Source organism: Manis javanica, chromosome 3, assembly GCF_040802235.1.
Source record: "Manis javanica isolate MJ-LG chromosome 3, MJ_LKY, whole genome shotgun sequence".
NCBI lineage: Eukaryota > Metazoa > Chordata > Mammalia > Pholidota > Manidae > Manis > Manis javanica.
The window spans coordinates 135107970-135126778 of record NC_133158.1 but is presented as its reverse complement, the minus strand read 5'-3'; the positions used below and the strand labels follow the sequence as shown (position 1 = coordinate 135126778).

Genomic DNA, 18809 nt, shown 5'->3' with positions numbered 1-18809 from the left:
TACAGTATGGGAGAATATATTCATAAATGACAGATCCGATAATGGGTTGACATCCAAAATATATAAAGAGCTCACACACCTCAACAAAAAGCAAATAATCCAATTAAAAAATGGGCAGAGGAGCTGAATAGACAGTTCTCTAAAGAAGAAATTCAGATGGCCAATAGACACATGAAAAGATGCTCCACATCACTTGTCATCAGAGAAATGCAAATTAAAACCACAATGAGATATCACCTCACACCAGTAAGGATTGCCACCATCCAAAAGACAAACAACAACACATGTTGGCGAGGTTGTGGAGAAAGGGGAACCCTCCTACACTGCTGGTGGGAATGAAAATTAGTTCAACCATTGTGGAAAACAGTATGGAGGTCCTCAAAATAGACATACCATTTGACCCAGGAATTCCACTCCTAGGAATTTACCCTAAGAATGCAGGACTCCAGTTTGAAAAAGACAGATGCACCCCTATGTTTATCGCTGCACTATTTACAATAGCCAAGATATGGAAGCAACCTAAATGTCCGTCAGTAGATGAATGGATAAAGAAGATGTGGTACATATACACAATGGAATATTACTCAGCCATAAGAAAAAAACAGATCCTACCATTTGCAACAACATGGATGGAGTTAGAGGGTATTATGCTCAGTGAAATTAGCCAGGTGGAGAAAGACAATAACCAAATGATTTCACTCATATGTGGAGTATAAGAACAAAGGAAAACTGCAGGAATAAAACAGCAGCAGAATCACAGAACCCACGAAAGGACTAACAGGTACCAAAGGGAAAGGGACTGGGGATGATGGATGGGAGGGGAGGGATAAGGGCGGGGAAAAAAGAAAGGGGGCATTACAATTAGCATGTATACTGTGGTACGGGCACGGGGAGGGCCGTGCAACACAGAGAACACAAGTAGTGATTTTACAGCATCTTACTACGCTGATGGACAGTGACTGTGAAGCGGTATGTGGGGGGGACTTGGTGAAGGGGGAAGCCTAGTAAACATAATATCCTTTATGTAATTGTAGATTAATGATACCAAAATTAAAAGAATTCTTTAATTAAAAAGAAATGTATAGAACTCTATGTAACGATTATAAATTATTAAATATATTTTTTCATTCAAAAGTTACAACCGTTTCATAATAATGACTGGGTACTTACTACACTAATCCAATATATTACAGGTTAAGAAACTCTTGAGTAGGGGTGGAGCCAAGATGGTGGCGTGAGTAGAGCAGCGGAAATCTCCTCCCAAAACCACATATATCTATGAAAATATAACAAAGACAACTCTTCCTAAAATAGAGACCAGAGGACACAGGACAACATCCAGACAACATCTACACCTGCAAGAACCCAGCGCCTCGCAAAGGGGTAAGACACAAGCCCGGGCCGAGCGGGACCCGAGAGCCCCTCCCCCCAACTCCCAGCGGGAGGAGAGGAGTTGGAGCAGGGAGGGAGAGGGAGCCCAGTACTGCTGAACACCCAGCCCCAGCCATCTGCACCAGAGCACAGGTACAGTGCATGCTTGGGGACCTGGATACTAGGGAAACAGGGCAGCAGAACCGGTGAGCGGGTGCCTGAGGCCGAAGCTAGAGAACAAAGAACTGGGAGTGGCCATTATTTTTTTCCTTTTTTTTTCGCAAGTGCTTTTTGGAAGTCTTACAGGGACAGGGACCCCAATACTAGGGAAACAGGGCAGCAAAACTGGTGAGCGGGTGCCTGAGGCCGGCGCCTGAGGAGAAAGAAAATCGTGCGTTTTTCTTTTTTTTTTAATTATTTAATTTTTGTTGTTGTTGTTGTTATTGTTGCCTTGGTTTGGCGAGTGCTTTTTCCAAGTCTTAAAGGGGCAGGGCAGGACACTTAGAGCAGACGCAGGGAATCTGGGGATCTCTGGGCACTCTAACCCCCTGGGCAGCAGGGAGCACGGAAGCCCCTTACAGAGATAAATACCCTCCTGGCCGCTCCCCCTCCAACTGGACTCCACCATTTTAGGACAGCCCCCCAACCAGGCCACGCCCACAGTAACAGCAGAGATAAACTCCATAGCAGCTGAACAGGAAGCAGAAGCCCTGTCTGCACGAAGCTGCCCAGCACAAGCCACTAGAGGTCGCTATCCTCCCAGGAAAGGAAGGCCACAAACCAATAAGAAGGAAAGATCTTCCAGCCGTCACTTGTACCAGCTCTGCAAACTATCTCTATCACCATGAAAAGGCAAAACTACAGGCAGACAAAGATCACAGAGGCAACATCTGAGAAGGAGACAGACCTAACCAGTCTTCTTGAAAAAGAATTCAAAATAAAAATCATGAACATGCTGACGGAGATGCAGAGAAAAATGCAAGACCAATGGGATGAAGTCCGGAGGGAGATCACAGATGCCAGGAAGGAGATTACAGAAGCGAAACAAACCCTGGAAGGATTTATAAGCAGAATGTATAAGATGCAAGAGGCCACTGAAGGAACAGAAACCAGAGAACAGGAACATATAGAAGCTGACATAGAGAGAGATAAAAGGATCTCCAGGAATGAAACAATACTAAGAGAAGTGTTTGACCAATCAAAAAGGAACAATATCCGTATTATAGGGGTACCAGAAGAAGAAGAGAGAGAAAAAGGGATAGAAAGTGTCTTAGAAGAAATAATGGCTGAAAACTTCCCCAAACTGGGGGAGGAAATAATCAAACAGACCACGGAAATACACAGAACCCCCAACAGAAAGGATCCAAGGAGGACAACACCAAGACACATAGTAATTAAAATGGCAAGGCTCAAGGACAAGGAAAGAGTTTTAAAGGCAGCTAGAGAGAAAAAGGTCACCTATAAAGGAAAACCAATCAGGCTAACATCAGACTTCTCGACAGAAACCCTACAGGCCAGAAGAGAATGGCATGATATATTTAATACAATGAAACAGAAGGGCCTTGAACCAAGGATACTGTATGCAGCACGACTATCATTTAAATATGATGGCGGGATTAAACAATTCCCAGACAAGCAAAAGCTGAGGGAATTTGCTTCCCACAAACCACCTCTACAGGGCATCTTACAGGGACTGCTCTAGATGGGAGCACTCCTAAAAAGAGCACAGAACAAAACACACAACATATGAAGAATGGAGGAGGAGGAATAAGAAGGGAGAGAAGAAAAGAATCTCCAGACAGTGTATATAACAGCTCAATAAGCGAGCTAAGTTAGGCAGTAAGATACTAAAGAGGCTAACCTTGAACCTTTGGTAACCACGAATTTAAAGCCTGCAATGACAATAAGTACATATCTCTCAATAGTCACCCTAAATGTAAATGGACTGAATGCACCAATCAAAAGACACAGAGTAATAGAATGGATAAAAAATCAAGAACCATCTATACGCTGCTTACAAGCAACTCTCCTCAAACCCAAAGACATGTACAGACTAAAAGTCAAGGGATGGAAAAACATATTTCAGGCAAACAACAGCGAGAAGAAAGCAGGGGTTGCAGTACTAATATCAGACAAAATAGACTTCAAAACAAAAGAAAGTAACAAGAGATAAAGAAGGACACTACATAGTGATAAAGGGCTCTGTCCAACAAGAGGATATAACCATTCTAAATATATATGCACCCAACACAGGAGCACCAGCATATGTGAAACAAATACTAACAGAACTAAAGGGGGAAATAGGCTGCAATGCATTCATTTTAGGAGACTTTAACACACCACACACCCCAAAGGATAGATCCACCAGGCAGAAAATAAGTCAGGACACAGAGGCACTGAACAACACACTAGAAGAGATGGACCTAATAGACATCTATAGAACTCTACATCCAAAAGCAACAGGATATACATTCTTCTCAAGTGCACATGGAACATTCTCCAGAATAGACCACATACTAGCCCACACAAAGAGCCTCATTAAATTCCAAAATATTGAAATTCTACCAACCAATTTTTCAGACCACGAAGGTATAAAGCTAGAAATACATTGTACAAAGAAAGCAAAAAGGCTCACAAACACATGGAGGCTTAACAACATGCTTCTAAATAATCAATGGATCAACGAACAAATCAAAATAGAGATAAAGCAATATATAGAAACACATAACAACAACAACACAAAGCCCCAACTTCTGTGGGAGGCAGCGAAAGCAGTCTTAAGAGGAAAGGATATAGCAATCCAGGCACACTTGAAGAAGGAAGAACAATCCCAAATGAATAATCTAACATCACAATTATCGAAACTGGAAAAAGAAGAACAAATGAGACCTAAAGTCAGCAGAAAGAAGGACATTATAAAGATCAGAGAAGAAATAAACAAAATTGAGAAGAATAAAACAAGAGCAAAAATCAACGAAACCAAGAACTGGTCCTTTGATAAAATAAACAAAATAGATAAGCCTCTAGCCAAACTTATGAAGAGAAAAAGAGAATCAACACAAATCAACAGAATCAGAAATGAAAACGGAAAAATCACGACAGACTCCACAGAAATACAAAGAATTATTAAAGACTACTATGAAAACCTATATGCCAACAAGCTGGAAAACCTAGAACAAATGGACAACTTCCTAGAAAATTACAACCTTCCAAGACTGACCAAGAAAGAAACACAAAAGTTAAACAAACCAATTACGAGCAAAGAAATTGAAAAGGTAATCAAAAAACTACCCAAGAACAAAACCCCCGGGCCGGACGGATTTACATCGGAATTTTATCAGACACACAGAGAAAACATAATACCCATTCTCCTTAAAGTTTTCCATAAAATAGAAGAGGAGGGAATACTCCCAAACTCATTCTTTGAAGCCAACATCACCCTAATACCAAAACCAGGCAAAGACCCCACCAAAAAGGAAAATTACAGACCAATATCCCTGATGAATGTAGATGCAAAAATACTCAATAAAATATTAGCAAACAGAATTCAACAGTATATCAAAAGAATCATACACCATGATCAAGTAGGATTCATCCCAGGGATGCAAGGATGGTACAACATTCAAAAATCCATCAACATCATCCACCACATCAACAAAAAGAAAGACAAAAACCACATGATCATCTCCATCGATTGTGAAAAAGCATTCGACAAAATTCAACATCCATTCATGATAAAAACTCTCAACAAAATGGGTATAGAGGGCAACTACCTCAACATAATAAAGGCCATATATGATAAACCCACAGCCAACATCATACTGAACAGCAAGAAGCTGAAAGCTTTTCCTCTGCAGTCAGGTACAAGACAGGGATGCCTATTCTCCCCACTGTTATTCAACATAGTACTGGAGGTCCTAACCACAGCAATTAGACAAAACAAAGAAATAAAAGGAATCCAGATTGGTAAAGAAGAAGTTAAACTGTCAGTATTTGCAGATGATATGATATTGTACATAAAAAACTCTAAAGACTCCACTCCAAAACTACTAGAACTAATATCAGAATACAGCAAAGTTGCAGGATACAAAATTAACACACAGAAATCTGTAGCTTTCCTATACACTAACAATGAACCAATAGAAAGAGAAATCAGGAGAACAATTCCATTCACAATTGCATCAAAAAGAATAAAATACCTAGGAATAAACCTAAGCAAAGAAGTGAAAGACCTATACCCTGAAAACTACAAGTCACTCTTAAGAGAAATTAAAAGGGACACTAACAAATGGAAACTCATCCCATGCTCATGGCTAGGAAGAATTAATATCATCAAAATGGCCATCTTGCCCAAAGCAATATACAGAGTTGATGCAATCCCTATCAAATTACCAGCAACATTCTTCAATGAACTGGAACAAATAATTTAAAAATTCATATGGAAACACCAAAGACCCCAAATAGCCAAAGCAATCCTGAGAAAGAACAATAAGGTAGGAGGGATTTCACTCCCCACCTTCAAGCTCTACTTGATAGCCATAGTAATCAAGACAATTTGGTACTGGCACAAGAACAGAGACACAGACCAGTGGAACAGATTAGAAACTCCAGATATTAACCCAAACATATATGGTCAATTAATATTTGATAAAGAAGCCATGGACATACAGTGGCGAAATGACAGTCTCTTCAACAGATGGTGCTGGCAAAACTAGACAGCTACATGTAGGAGAATGAAACTGGACGATTGTCTAACCCCATACACAAAAGTAAATTCAAAATGGATCAAAGACTTGAATGTAAATCATGAAACCATAAAACTCTTAGAAAAAAACATAGGCAAAAACTTTTTAGACATAAACATGAGTGACCTCTTCTTGAACATATCTCCCCGGGCAAGGAAAACAACAGCAAAAACGAACAAGTGGGACTATATCAAGCTGAAAAGCTTCTGTACAGCAAAAGACACCATCAATAGAACAAAAAGGAACCCTACAGTATGGGAGAATATATTTGTAAATGACAGATCCGATAAAGGCTTGACGTCCAAAATATATAAAGAGCTCACACACCTCAACAAACAAAAAACAAATAATCCAATAAAAAAATGGGCAGAGGAACTGAACAGACAGTTCTCCAAAAAAGAAATACAGATGGCCAACAGACACATGAAAAGATGCTCCACATCGCTAATTATCAGAGAAATGCAAATTAAAACTACAATAAGGTATCACCTCACACCAGTAAGGATGGCTGCCATCCAAAAGATAAACAACAACAAATGTTGGCGAGGCTGTGGAGAAAGGGGAACCCTCCTGCACTGCTGGTGGGAATGTAAATTAGTTCAACCATTGTGGAAAGCAGTATGGAGGTTCATCAAAATGCTCAAAACAGACTTACCATTTGACCCAGGAATTCCAATCCTAGGAATTTACCCTAAGAATGCAGCAATCAAGTTTGAGAAAGACAGATGCACCCCTATGCTTATCACAGCATTATTTACAATAGCCAAGAATTGGAAGCAACCTAAATATCCATCGGTAGATGAATGGATAAAGAAGATGTGGTACATATACACAATGGAATACTATTCAGCCATAAGAAGAGGAAAAATCCTACCATTTGCAGCAGCATGGATGGTGCTGGAGGGTATTATGCTCAGCGAAATAAGCCAAGTGGTGAAAGAGAAATACCAAATGATTTCACTCATCTGAAGAGTATAAGAACAAAGGAAAAACTGAAGAAACAAAACAGCAGCGGAATCACAGAACCCAAGAATGGACTAACAGGTACCAAAGGGAAAGGGACTGGGGAGGATGTGTGGGTAGGGAGGGATAAGGGGGGGGGGGGGAAGAAGAAGGGGGATATTAAGATTAGCATGCATGGGAGGAATGGGAGGGCTGTACAACACAGAGAAGACAAGTAGTGATTCTACAACATTTTGCTATGCTGATGGACAGTGACTATAAAGTGGTTTATAGGGGGAACCTGGTATAGGGGAGAGCCTAGTAAACATAATATTCATAATATTCTTCATGTAAGTGTATATTAATGATAAAAAAATTTTAAAAAAAAGAAAGAAAGAAAGAAAAGGGGGATTACTACCTGATAGGATAAAACTAACTGTAAATCAACGATTAATGCATGCTTTAAATATCCTTAATTTTGATCACTTAAAGGTTGTCAAATGATCGGCTATGGAGGTATATTTTTCTGATAATATTCCTTTCTCTTAAAAAAAAAAAAAAAGCAGTTCCTGTGTGGTGACCTCCAATGAGTTCTACAGAATGGTATAAAGGGCATATCAAAGTGTGGCCAAAGGGTCTGTTTGTGTTTATACAGAGGATTAAAGCCTAATTTGGCTAACCAGAAAATGAATTAAGATACGATATGAAGAAGAACTTCCAACATCAGCTCTCTCTGAAAGACTCATACTAGAAGATGCTCATCAAAAATCCTCAACAAAGATCCAGGCACTGCTACAGCTGTAGCTGCATTCATCCCACCGGTTCCTGGACTTGCCATGGGAATGAAGAAGGAGATATCTAAGCTGGCCTGTGCATACAGTAAAACAACAAATTTGACTGGATCTACACTGTTGGAACTCAACCAAGAATTAGCAGTAGTGCAAGTTGTAGCCCTCCAAAATCTTACAACTACAGACTATCTAAAAGAACATATGGGATGTGAACAGTTCCCAGGAATGGGTTGTTTTAATTTGTCTGATTTCTCTCATACTGTTCAAGTACAGTTGGACAATATCCACCATACCATAGATAAATTTTCACAAATGCCTAGGATGCCTAACTGGTTTTCTTGGTTTCACTGGAGATGGTTGGTAATTATAGATCTGCTTTGGTTATGTAACTGTATCCCTACTATGTTAATGTGTGTGTGCAATTTAATTAGTAGTTTAAAACCTATACACGCTTAAGTTACTCTACAAGAAGATATGTCAAAGAAATAATCAATCTTCCCATGTTATCTTCCGTCTGCTACTCCTATGGCTTTTCTTCTTCCTTCTTAAGTACAACCCTTAAATAGAATTCGTGCCTCATATCGAATTTACCAAGTATCATAATTCTTACAAGTGGTAAAGATACCTCGAGACAAGTGCTGGGCATAGAAGCCACAGGGCATAAATCTGCAAAGAAGTAAAAAGCTAACCTTTTCAAACAATATTGCCTCTCTCTCATTTACCATCTTTACATTTCCCTGTATGGCCCCAGAAGATGACTGGTTAGCCAGAGACGGGTAAGATTCCTCAAGGGAGGAACAACCTAAGACAGGCACAGTTGCAAGGGGGCCATCAGGTGAGAAATTGGGGATCAACAGAGGTGAGGCTTAGAACCTCACCCCCCCCTGTTTTGAGAGAAATCTTCTTCATCCGTGGATGTTTTATTGCCCTTGTCTAACTTGGATTAACACTTAGTCTACAAGCACACACCTGATCATCTAAATTTGCTCTTACAGCACTAAACTATGTTTTCTACCTTTATCTTGCATCTACCTACCACTTCAGCATTTTATTAAAAAATAATAATAATAATAATAATAATAATAATAATAATGGAGAAATGTGGGATTCACATATAAATCAAGTATAAAAATCAAACGAATATTCACATTTGACCTGTTTGTTTATAGTTCATAAGGTGTGATCAAAACTGAAAGTTTCTGTGATGACTGTCTTTGTACTGTTCACCATGTAGGAACTTATTCACTATGTAAGAACTTGTTCACCATGTAAGAACTTGTTCGTTGTGCTTCAGAAGATTGGAGACTGATGAGAATTAGGCTTGGGGTGGATTAATGATTGTACATTGAGCATTGAGTCCCCTATACAGAATTTTATTGTTTTTAACAACCATTTGATCAATAAATATGAGAGATGCCCTCTCAAAAAAAAAATCAACAAGAAAAAAAAAAGAAAACTACAGACCAATATCCCTGATGAACATAGATGCAAAAATACTCAACAAAATTGTGCTATAACTTCCAAAATTCAATGGAAAAAAAAAATCAACTCTTAATCCAATAAATATTTACTGTCCACCTATTATAGATAAGTACATACAAGCCACAACTTAGCACTGTCAAAATAAAAGGATGAAAAGGTGAATCTTAAAAGGGATCAAAAGAGTTATAAAGTACCCAACACATAGCTGTTCAGTATTATCCTACCCTCTAAGAGCTTACTGTCCAGTAGAAAAACTAACATTAGTGAATATACAGATAAGTATAAAAGAAAAAAGTACCATAAAGGAACATAAAAATGCTAAACAAGTTTGGAATGATGAGAGGTTTCTAACTAGGGGAATCAATCACATCCAACATTTTGGGATTGAATGATACAGAGAACACTGACAATATTAGCACAGAGGAAGCATGCGAGGAGAAATAGGTTTGGTAGAGAAAAAGCAGACTTTAGAGTGTAAAAGAAATCTTTAAGAAGTCATAGTTATAAAAACAAAGAAAGAAGATGCTTACTTGAGGAGGTTGGATCAAAGGAGGATTTGTTTTTCCTGAAACATATATGAGGTGTCTAGCCCAGTGCATGACACACTGGATATGTACTTTCAATAAACAAGAGTTACACTGGTATAAAAATACATGCACATATTTTCAGAATAGGGGAGACCTAATTACGCTTAAGAGGCAAAGGAAATGATCTAGCATGAGAGGCAAAAGATGCTATAACTATGATAGAAGGTCAGGAGCCAGAATAAAAGATGCAACAAGCAACACAAGCAAATAGTGCTAACATTAAAAAAGAAAGCGGTTAACTCCCTTAGAAGTGAAGAAAGCCCAACACTGAGCAATTTTCTCAAATGAATAGAAGAGATGGTAAGGAAACTCACTCTGGATGGTCCCAACATTTCAGCATGAGAACCATGAAACAAGATTACCTGTATATAGCAGAGTAAGCACACATGGGATTCAAAGGTTGATGACAATGAAAATAACTTTGTTGATTCCCTGACATATTCTTCTTAGGGATGAAATCAGAGAAGGAAAAAAAGCAATATGGTAAGGGAAATACTTACACATAATCCTTATCTTTGGAAGTAATAAATGCCCCCCACCAATAACAACTTTAAACAACAAAAAAACTTGCTTCCTTTTTAAAAGTTTTTAATTTTGTTCCACTAAAGCATATTAAATAAACTACAGGCAAAATTTTTTTAAAGCTATAAGTTTTTATTGATATAATGGGAGACCAGCACATAATGAAGATGTTAATCATAAGTCAACTAACTAAAAAAAATCTATTTTATTACTATAATGTTTTAGCTGTTGAACTCTTGATTTCTCCTTTGTTGAGCTACAATTCTGAGATGTTCTTTAACTTTAGAAATTCACATTTTACAATGTTTTAAAAGTATCATTCCTGTTCAAGTAATGGACATCTTTTGTTTTGCTCTATTAAGAAAATGAATAATGCAACTATTTTCAACAAAAGTTTTATCCTACCTGGTGCTATTAACTGGTGAATACTTGACGTCCGGGTGACAGCTGTGCTTCGTGATTCCAGACTTGGACTTTCTCCTTTCTTATTACTTTCTGGAGAAGGGTCTCGTTGGCTGATTTTAGAACTGGTCACTGTTGTTTTGTTATGACAAATTGTCAATGACTGAGTTTGACTAGTGCTTTTTGGTGGACCACTCTGTGAGCTAGATAATACACCCAACTTCTGGCTGCGCAATGTTAAATTCTGAACCTAAGAACCACATAACAAAAAAAAAGGATGAAATAGATGTTATTAACTAATGTGGTAATCATTACCACTATAACAATGACAACACATTTATATTATGCTTTTTATACATAAAGCTCCAAGCACTTGAAACAACTGATTAATCTTAAAGGAAAGGGAAATTTATTCTAAGTAATCATATCTTAAATATTAAGTGGCAATTTTTAAAAAAGACATTAAGGTAAAGAAAAGAATCATTAAGAACTAAGTGAAAATGGAATTCATATATAGCAAATGAACTATGAATAGGAGTAAATTGCTCGGCAAGGTACTCCATTTTAAAATTACCAGCTCAGAGACAGCCAAATGGAAGGAGAAAGAGAGAGCATTTCAGTAAAGGGGAAAACTTGAGCTAAGGTGCAGAGGTGGGAAGCCCAGGGTGTGTAGGGAAGAATGAGCAATTCCTTCAACTTCAATGACTTCTCCATGCTAGGACTGTAAAACATTTTAAGGTCACAAGTACCTCCTAAACTTGTGGGAAGTTACTACATTCAATTAGGATAGTGTGGATATAATATTGCTGTCTTAATGAAGATTAGAAACATATTACTCAAAAAAAAAAAAAAAGTTACCAGCTCTTTAGAAATTACAAGGAATCACAAATATTTTAAGAAAATCAACTCATCAAATCACCTATCCCATCATAATAATTATGAAAAGCATTTCCCATTAACTCCTTTCTAAGTGAGTTATATTTTGTTATTGTTGTCATTGAACTCTAACTTGCCTGTGAGAACTAGATGACATGAACTGAAAAGATTATACTTAGCCTTGAAATGGTTTATGTGATGGCTCCTGTCTATACCCAGGGCTATTCTAAACATAATACCAGTCTGGATGGTGGCAAGGATCATCCCAACTACTATCACATGAAGTTTATAACATTTCCAAACAGCAAGGCAGAAAAGGCCTCTCTAATAACTGCCCAACTTTTTGCCTATCTGGAATAAATGTACCAAATACATTTATGCCAGCACTAGTCCTGAGAGGGAAACTAAAATAAAAGAGATTTAAAGTGACAAAGTAAATGAAACATTGCTGCTTTATAAGGGGTCTTCAGTTTCATGTGTATTCTGTCTCTACAACTATATCAATAACTGATGCTCAAAGACTATGCCTTCTGTTGCCAGTGCCAAATCATGTTCAACAAATAGCAGATGCTAAGTAAATGTTGCTTACTTCAGGGCAGTTGATGTTTTCATCAGTTCTATTCTAAGCTACTGAAAGAACTTTCTAAGTGAGGCCATATGCAGCATCTTCTCTGATTTTTGTCAAATGTTTCACAGCAAAATAAGTAGACTAGTAAGTATGGTATTATTGAAATTTAATGCAAAAATAAAATACGTGCAAATCCAGATTTCTTAGCTTGCCACTAAAAGCCCTCCACAATCTAGGCCCAAAGCACTTAAATCCCCATTTTCCACTACTCCAGTTCACAATACTCATACTCTAGCCAAATTGTTCTGCTCACCCTTCTCCAAACCTACCTTGCACTTTCTTCATTTAGAGCCCTTGCTTAGGTTCCTCTTGCCTAAAATGCCATTCTTCCTCAAAGCTCTCTCCTGCAGCTTAACCTATTCTTCATGGACACATAAAAATCCCACACTCCCCCCGCAAAAAGCTCCTCAAAGTCCCTGGTTAGAAATAATTTCTTTTCCCCTCTCTAATGCTTTTCCCACAGAATTTAAATCATATTGGCCTATAATAACACTGACAAAAGTCTAGCTCATTTTAGAATTATTTATGTCTATGTCTGTGAAATACTGAGACTCTGGCTGGCAGACTCTCATCCCTGACATTTCTTTTGTATTCCCACAGTTCAATGCTGCAGACATAACAGAAATTCCACAAGTCTGAGGTATTCTTCTATATATGATTCTGAAATATATATTACATACCTCTTTTTTTGGTATTTAGTTCTATTTATGGTCGTCTGAGGCTAACAATAAAATCTGTATATATTTAACCAAATAAAAAATCTTAACAAATATCTAGTGGAGGCATATTAAAATCCCTCAGGAAGCAAATGAAAAATAACATAAAATTTAACATCTGCCTTAAGTGAACTATAAAGTGGACCATGTAATAATGAAAACTAAAGGCTGAATTTTAATCTTTAAAGGTTCAAAACTCTCCTTCAAATGAAAAGCTACAGTAAATGAAAATTTGACACAACGAACCCTGAAGACTCTAGCAGTCCATCTCTACAAATAACAATTTCTTCTAATTTTCCTCTCATTTTCAAGAATTCTGAAAGAAAATGTATATATGTGCATATTATATATCATATGCTATATATTATTTATATGAATAAATTTTAGAATATGGGTATGATATTTAGTATCTTGGCTTACATATTTATAATAAATTTCAAACATAAACTATATTTCTAAAATATATTATAAAGTTAATTAAACTGTCAATAGAAAGATCACATTCAGATTTCCATGACAGAGCTTCACTTTTGAGAAGAACCCACCATTTCTAAAATAAAGAATATTAGGGCACTTCTAATGTCCAACTTTCATTTCATCTGAACTTTTTCTATGATCAAATTATTCTATGATCTTTCAGACTTTTGAAAAAAATCTAGGTTTCATGTGAAATATTTTTGCTAATTTCACACCTTACATTTTTATGGTGAATAACCCAAATGCTCTCACATGAGTTATTTAATTTGGATCTAGAAGTACTATGTGAATTATCTTAACATCCCTTCCTTGCAGTTGAGGAAACTGAGTTAATGTCCCATTGCTAACAGCAGAGCTGAGATTCTAGCTTTCAAATCCAAAGGGCTGTTTTCTCCTCAATTCCAACAGCATTCCCCAGATAGCCTTGGGAAGTAAGATGTCTTTTCTATAAACATACTCTCGGTCCTGTGATATTTTTCTGAAAGTCAGGGGGTTTTCTGCATGGTGGGGATAAGGGATGGAGCATTTAAAATAGTAAATAAGGGTAAGATATTCCAAATTCCTCATTTTTGGACAGTATGCTATAAATTTTATTACTGAGAAAAAAAAACTGTTTTTCCTCAGTTAATTGAGGAGTATTAAAATAAAACTTCACATGTGTATTTCTCAAACACAACCAACTTAATTGTTTTAAAAACTGCAAACTTAAGTTTAAAAATTAACAAAAAGCAAAATTTTTCAAAACTAACAGTCCTGAACTTCAGGAGTGTTATCACTGGAAATTCAAAAGTAATAGCTTCATCTAACACTGCCAGCCTCACTCACTGTGATCTCAAAAGCACAGCAAAGAAAAACAACCTCTGCAGAGAATCCTAAAGGTCAGTCCACCCCTCTAGTTCCTCAAAGTCTATTCTTTACTTAATTCAGATTATCACACAGCCGTATACCTATATCACATCAACCTGGACCCCAAAGAACCACTTTTATAAATCACTGACTATGCTCACAGTAATGATGCTATTAAAGACAATGCAGGATGTTTCCTCCCTGAGAGCCCACAGACAGAATGTCCTCTACAGAGTATGTTAGTTGCATTTTTCTAACACCTAGTTTATTTTTCCCTTGGAAACTAAATCCTGTAAATGGTGCCTTTCCCTTTTCACTATTAGCTACTTGAGAGTTAAGAAACAAATTTGTAACTCATCTTTATACAATGAGTAACAAAAATAGCAATTGGTGGCATGTTGTATGCGCCAAGCACTATGCCAAGTACTTTATGATTAGTCTCTCATTTATTCCTTAGAACAACTCTGAGCTATTATTTCCAGCTTATAGTGAAGAAATTGAGGCTTAGAATAGGTAGTAATAGTAACAGCTAACAGTCAGTGGGTACTAATTATGTATCAGACACTGTTGTTTTTTACTTAATGTATGTAATGCTCACTACAATCCTATGAAACATTATAATTATTTTATAAATATTTATTTTATTTTTTATTGTTAAAACTGAAGCAAGAGATACAGACATACAATGAGAAAGTAGTAGTGTATGTACCCAAACCCAGAGGGTCCAGCTTCAGAGTCCAAATTTATAAACATTATGACCTTGTCTAAAATCAACCAATCGGCAGGTGACAAACCTGGCAACTGTCGCTAAAGTAAGAATTTGAACCTCTGTCTTCCTATTGTCTCCATTGTAAAAAGAAAAGGACTAGTGAGTACCTGTAGCGTTCTAGACACTAAATACCCAAACCACTCATTCTTCAATTTACAGGTATGTATGACTATTAGAGATGTTTAGTAACTTGTCTGAAGTCACACAACTAATAAATGACTGAAATGAGAGTTGAACATAAGTCCATGAGGACTTCATGCATGTAATCTGAACAGCAAACTTACTCCTAGCTCCATGCCACTTTCCTATTCTTATTTGTGCTTTCTTCTTGCATGCTTTTGATTATCTTAGTTTACTGTATGCATCTAATTTTATTATACGCATTTTTTACTGTATGTAATCAATTAAAATCTTAGAACAAAGAACTTAGTTAGAACAAATGAAAAATAGAATTTAAAATATTTGGAAGCTGATAATGGTATAGCTCTATTTGGCTTTATAAAAACAAAACAGATCAGTACTTCAACAAATTCATTCCAAAGAGACATTATAAAAGTTTAGAGCTGGAAAAAAAGCTTAAAATTAACAAAGACAAAGGTCTCATTTTATAAATATGGAGACTAAATCCAAAGAAGTTAAAAAATTATGGAGGATCACAGAGCACATTGGGAGAAACCTGAGTTTAATTCATCAACATCTTTGTATGGTGATTTATGAAAATTGGCCTTTATTGTTAAATAAAATAATATATAAAGAGGGTCTATGAAAAGTACCAAGGAATATTACTACTATCTCATTTTTTCTTTTTATCAGATTAAGATTAATTCAAAATAAGCCAAGGATGACCCTAAAATACACCAATTTCTGCCATATGCAGTTTAAAAGATTAACTACAGAAAAATCCCAAAATGGTATCACACAAAGTAATATTCTACTCAATTGTTTTAATTTAAAGCTTACTCAATTTAATTCATTTTTACCAACTTTACTGAGGTGTAACTAACATACAATAAAATGAATGAACCAGTTCAATGAGTTTGATATATGTGTACACCCTATTACTACCACCCCAATCAAGATACAGAACATTTCCGTTACCCAAAAGTTCACTCATGTCCCTTCCCAGTCAATCTCCCCCATCTTTCACCACAAGTGCCACCAATCTGATTTTTTTCGCTATAGACGAGTTTTGCCCGTTCTGGAATTAGATACAAATGGAATCACAGAGTAGTACTCTCTGGTGTCTGATTTCTTTTGCTAATTATAATGTTTCTGAGATGTGTCAGTAGTTTGTCCTCTTTTAATTTTTGAGCATTATTCCACACTTTGTTTATCCATTCACCAATTAAAGGACGTTGGCTGTTTCTACTTTGGGGCTATTTTGAATAGAGCTGCTATGAACATTCATTTAAACATCTTTATGTGATAGATATTTGTAAATCTCTCAGAGTCAACATTCAGAAATAAAATTGCTGGATCACATGCTAAGCATATATTTATAAGGAACTGACAGTGTTTTCCAAAGTGGTTGTAGCATTTTACACTCTCACCAGCAATATATGAGTGTAGCTCCACATTCTCATATGTGATATTATCAGTCGCATTTCAGACATCCTAGTAAGTGTGTAGTGATATTCACTGTGCTTTTGATTTACATTTCTATAATGATTAATGATATTGAGCATTTTTTATGTGTTTATTGTGCCTTTTGCATTACATTCTTTTGTGAATTGCTCAAGTCCCTTGCCCATTTTTAATTGAATTATTTGTGGTCTTACTGAGCTATATAATAGGCAAACTGTATATTCTGGATATAAGCCATTTGTCAGATATATGTATTGTGAACATTTTCCCTCACTTTGTGGCTTGTCTCTTCATTTTTCTAACTATGTCTTTTGAAGAACAGTTTTTAATTTTGACAAAGTCCAATTTGTCATTGTTTTCTTTTATGGTTAGCCTATTGTATCCTATCAAAGAAAGTTCTGCCTATCCTAGAATTGCAAAGATATTCCCTAGGTTTTCATCTAGGGGTTTTATAGTTTTGGCTTTTACCTTTAAGTCTACATTCTACTTCTAGTTTTCCTTTCATGAATGGTATGAGGAGAAAGTTAAGGCTCATTTTTTCTATAGTATGAAAGTAATATTCTATTCAATTTTTTAAATTTAAAATTTACCCAGTTTCACTCATTTTTGAACTTAAAATCTATCTTGACTTAGTTATTACATAACTGCTTGCAAAGGAATCTACACAAAAAAATACATCTCACATAACTAGAGAAATAAATCTGCTTTACAATAAAACTAAACAAACAATGTCATAACAAGAACTCATTAACTTTCACTAATGTCAATAACCTAAGTATCTGTGTTTAATGGGATAATTTCTATAGAACAGAAAACTTTCTTGAAGTTCTCATTGTATTTTAATTAAATTTCAATCTGAAATGTATGACAAAGAGCACTGAAACCATCAGAAACTTAAACACAAATGTATGTTTAAGATCCAGGCCTCAAGTACCACATTATGAAGCTAGACAAGCTCACCTGAGTAGCTGCAGACTGACAGGAAGATGACGATGACGACGAGACAACAGGAATGTCAGACTGTACAGCAGCCACAGTGGTAGCGGGTGTGAAAATCAGCTGTACAGACAGAAAAACCAAAAAAATACCCTAAGACAAAAGAACATGTCCCACACACAATGCATAGCAGGCAAAAGAGACTGAAATTTGTGACAGAAAGACAATGCGGTTTAGGATTGTCTCCTAAGCAAAAGGTTTTACATGACAAAGAGAAATTTCTGATAATAGAGAACTTAAAAAAAATCATAAACACTTTTGAAACAGCCAGCTCATGATTCTGATGAGTAGAAAAATAAATCAGTGCTCAAAAAAGAAAATGTATTTTTGGAGTATGAAATCCTCATACCAAATTTTGCCCCTATTAAATAATTTTTCCTAGCTTAAAACTGTGGCGGGATTCCCAAAATGGAAGTTATAACAGACAACCATAATCACTACACTTGAATACAAATTAAATTTCAGTGAGAAATATTAAAAGAGACACCAAAAAGTTTTTTCAGTCCTCTTCACCACAAAGGATAACTATACCATGTACAACACTATAATATTTCACACAGCTACACAGGAACTGTAGTACAAACCTAGATTGTTCTTGATTTAAAAACTATTTGTAAAGAAATACTCATTCTAAATGTAAATGCCACATGTCAAAATTCAACAAACAGCCTGCAGAAAAGCTTCACATCAAAAATAAATAAAAGGAAAGACATGCTCGATGTATTTACGTATCATCACCATCTTTTTTCAATGTTTTTCAGTATTGAAACAAAATGCCATTGATTTTAAAAAGCAATACAATCCACTCAGACTATCCAATCTAATTTAGTAAATTATGACAGTTGTTTCAAAGAATATGTATACATCCTATTTCAAAATTGCGTGAAGAGTTATTCAGTTCCTCAAAAACCATTCCTGCTTAAATAAAAATTACCAATCAGGGGATCTTTTAAAACTCTAACTTATATACTGAATTTAAGTGAATGAAATAACAAAGTATAATTTTCACAAGAACGTAATTTCCAGTACAAAGAGCTGAAAGCACTATACCTCAAGAGAAGATGTTTTATTTAGC

The 18809-nt window shown here is 36.2% G+C and overlaps 1 protein-coding gene across 8 annotated transcripts in view; it reads right to left on the bottom strand.

Annotated features, from left to right (window-relative positions):
- PHC3 (polyhomeotic homolog 3) overlaps positions 1-18809 on the bottom strand; it is a 93719-nt gene that overhangs the window by 54063 nt on the left and 20847 nt on the right. For 7 of the 8 annotated variants that reach the window (XM_017654616.3, XM_017654618.3, XM_073232101.1 and 4 more), the window contains 2 exons: positions 17699-17797; positions 10846-11092 (listed from right to left, as the gene is read on the bottom strand). In XM_017654616.3, coding sequence (XP_017510105.1) covers positions 10846-11092; positions 17699-17797 — 346 coding nt within the window. The remainder of the gene's footprint in view (positions 1-10845; positions 11093-17698; positions 17798-18809) is intronic. The other variant, XM_073232100.1, reaches the window with a different exon arrangement.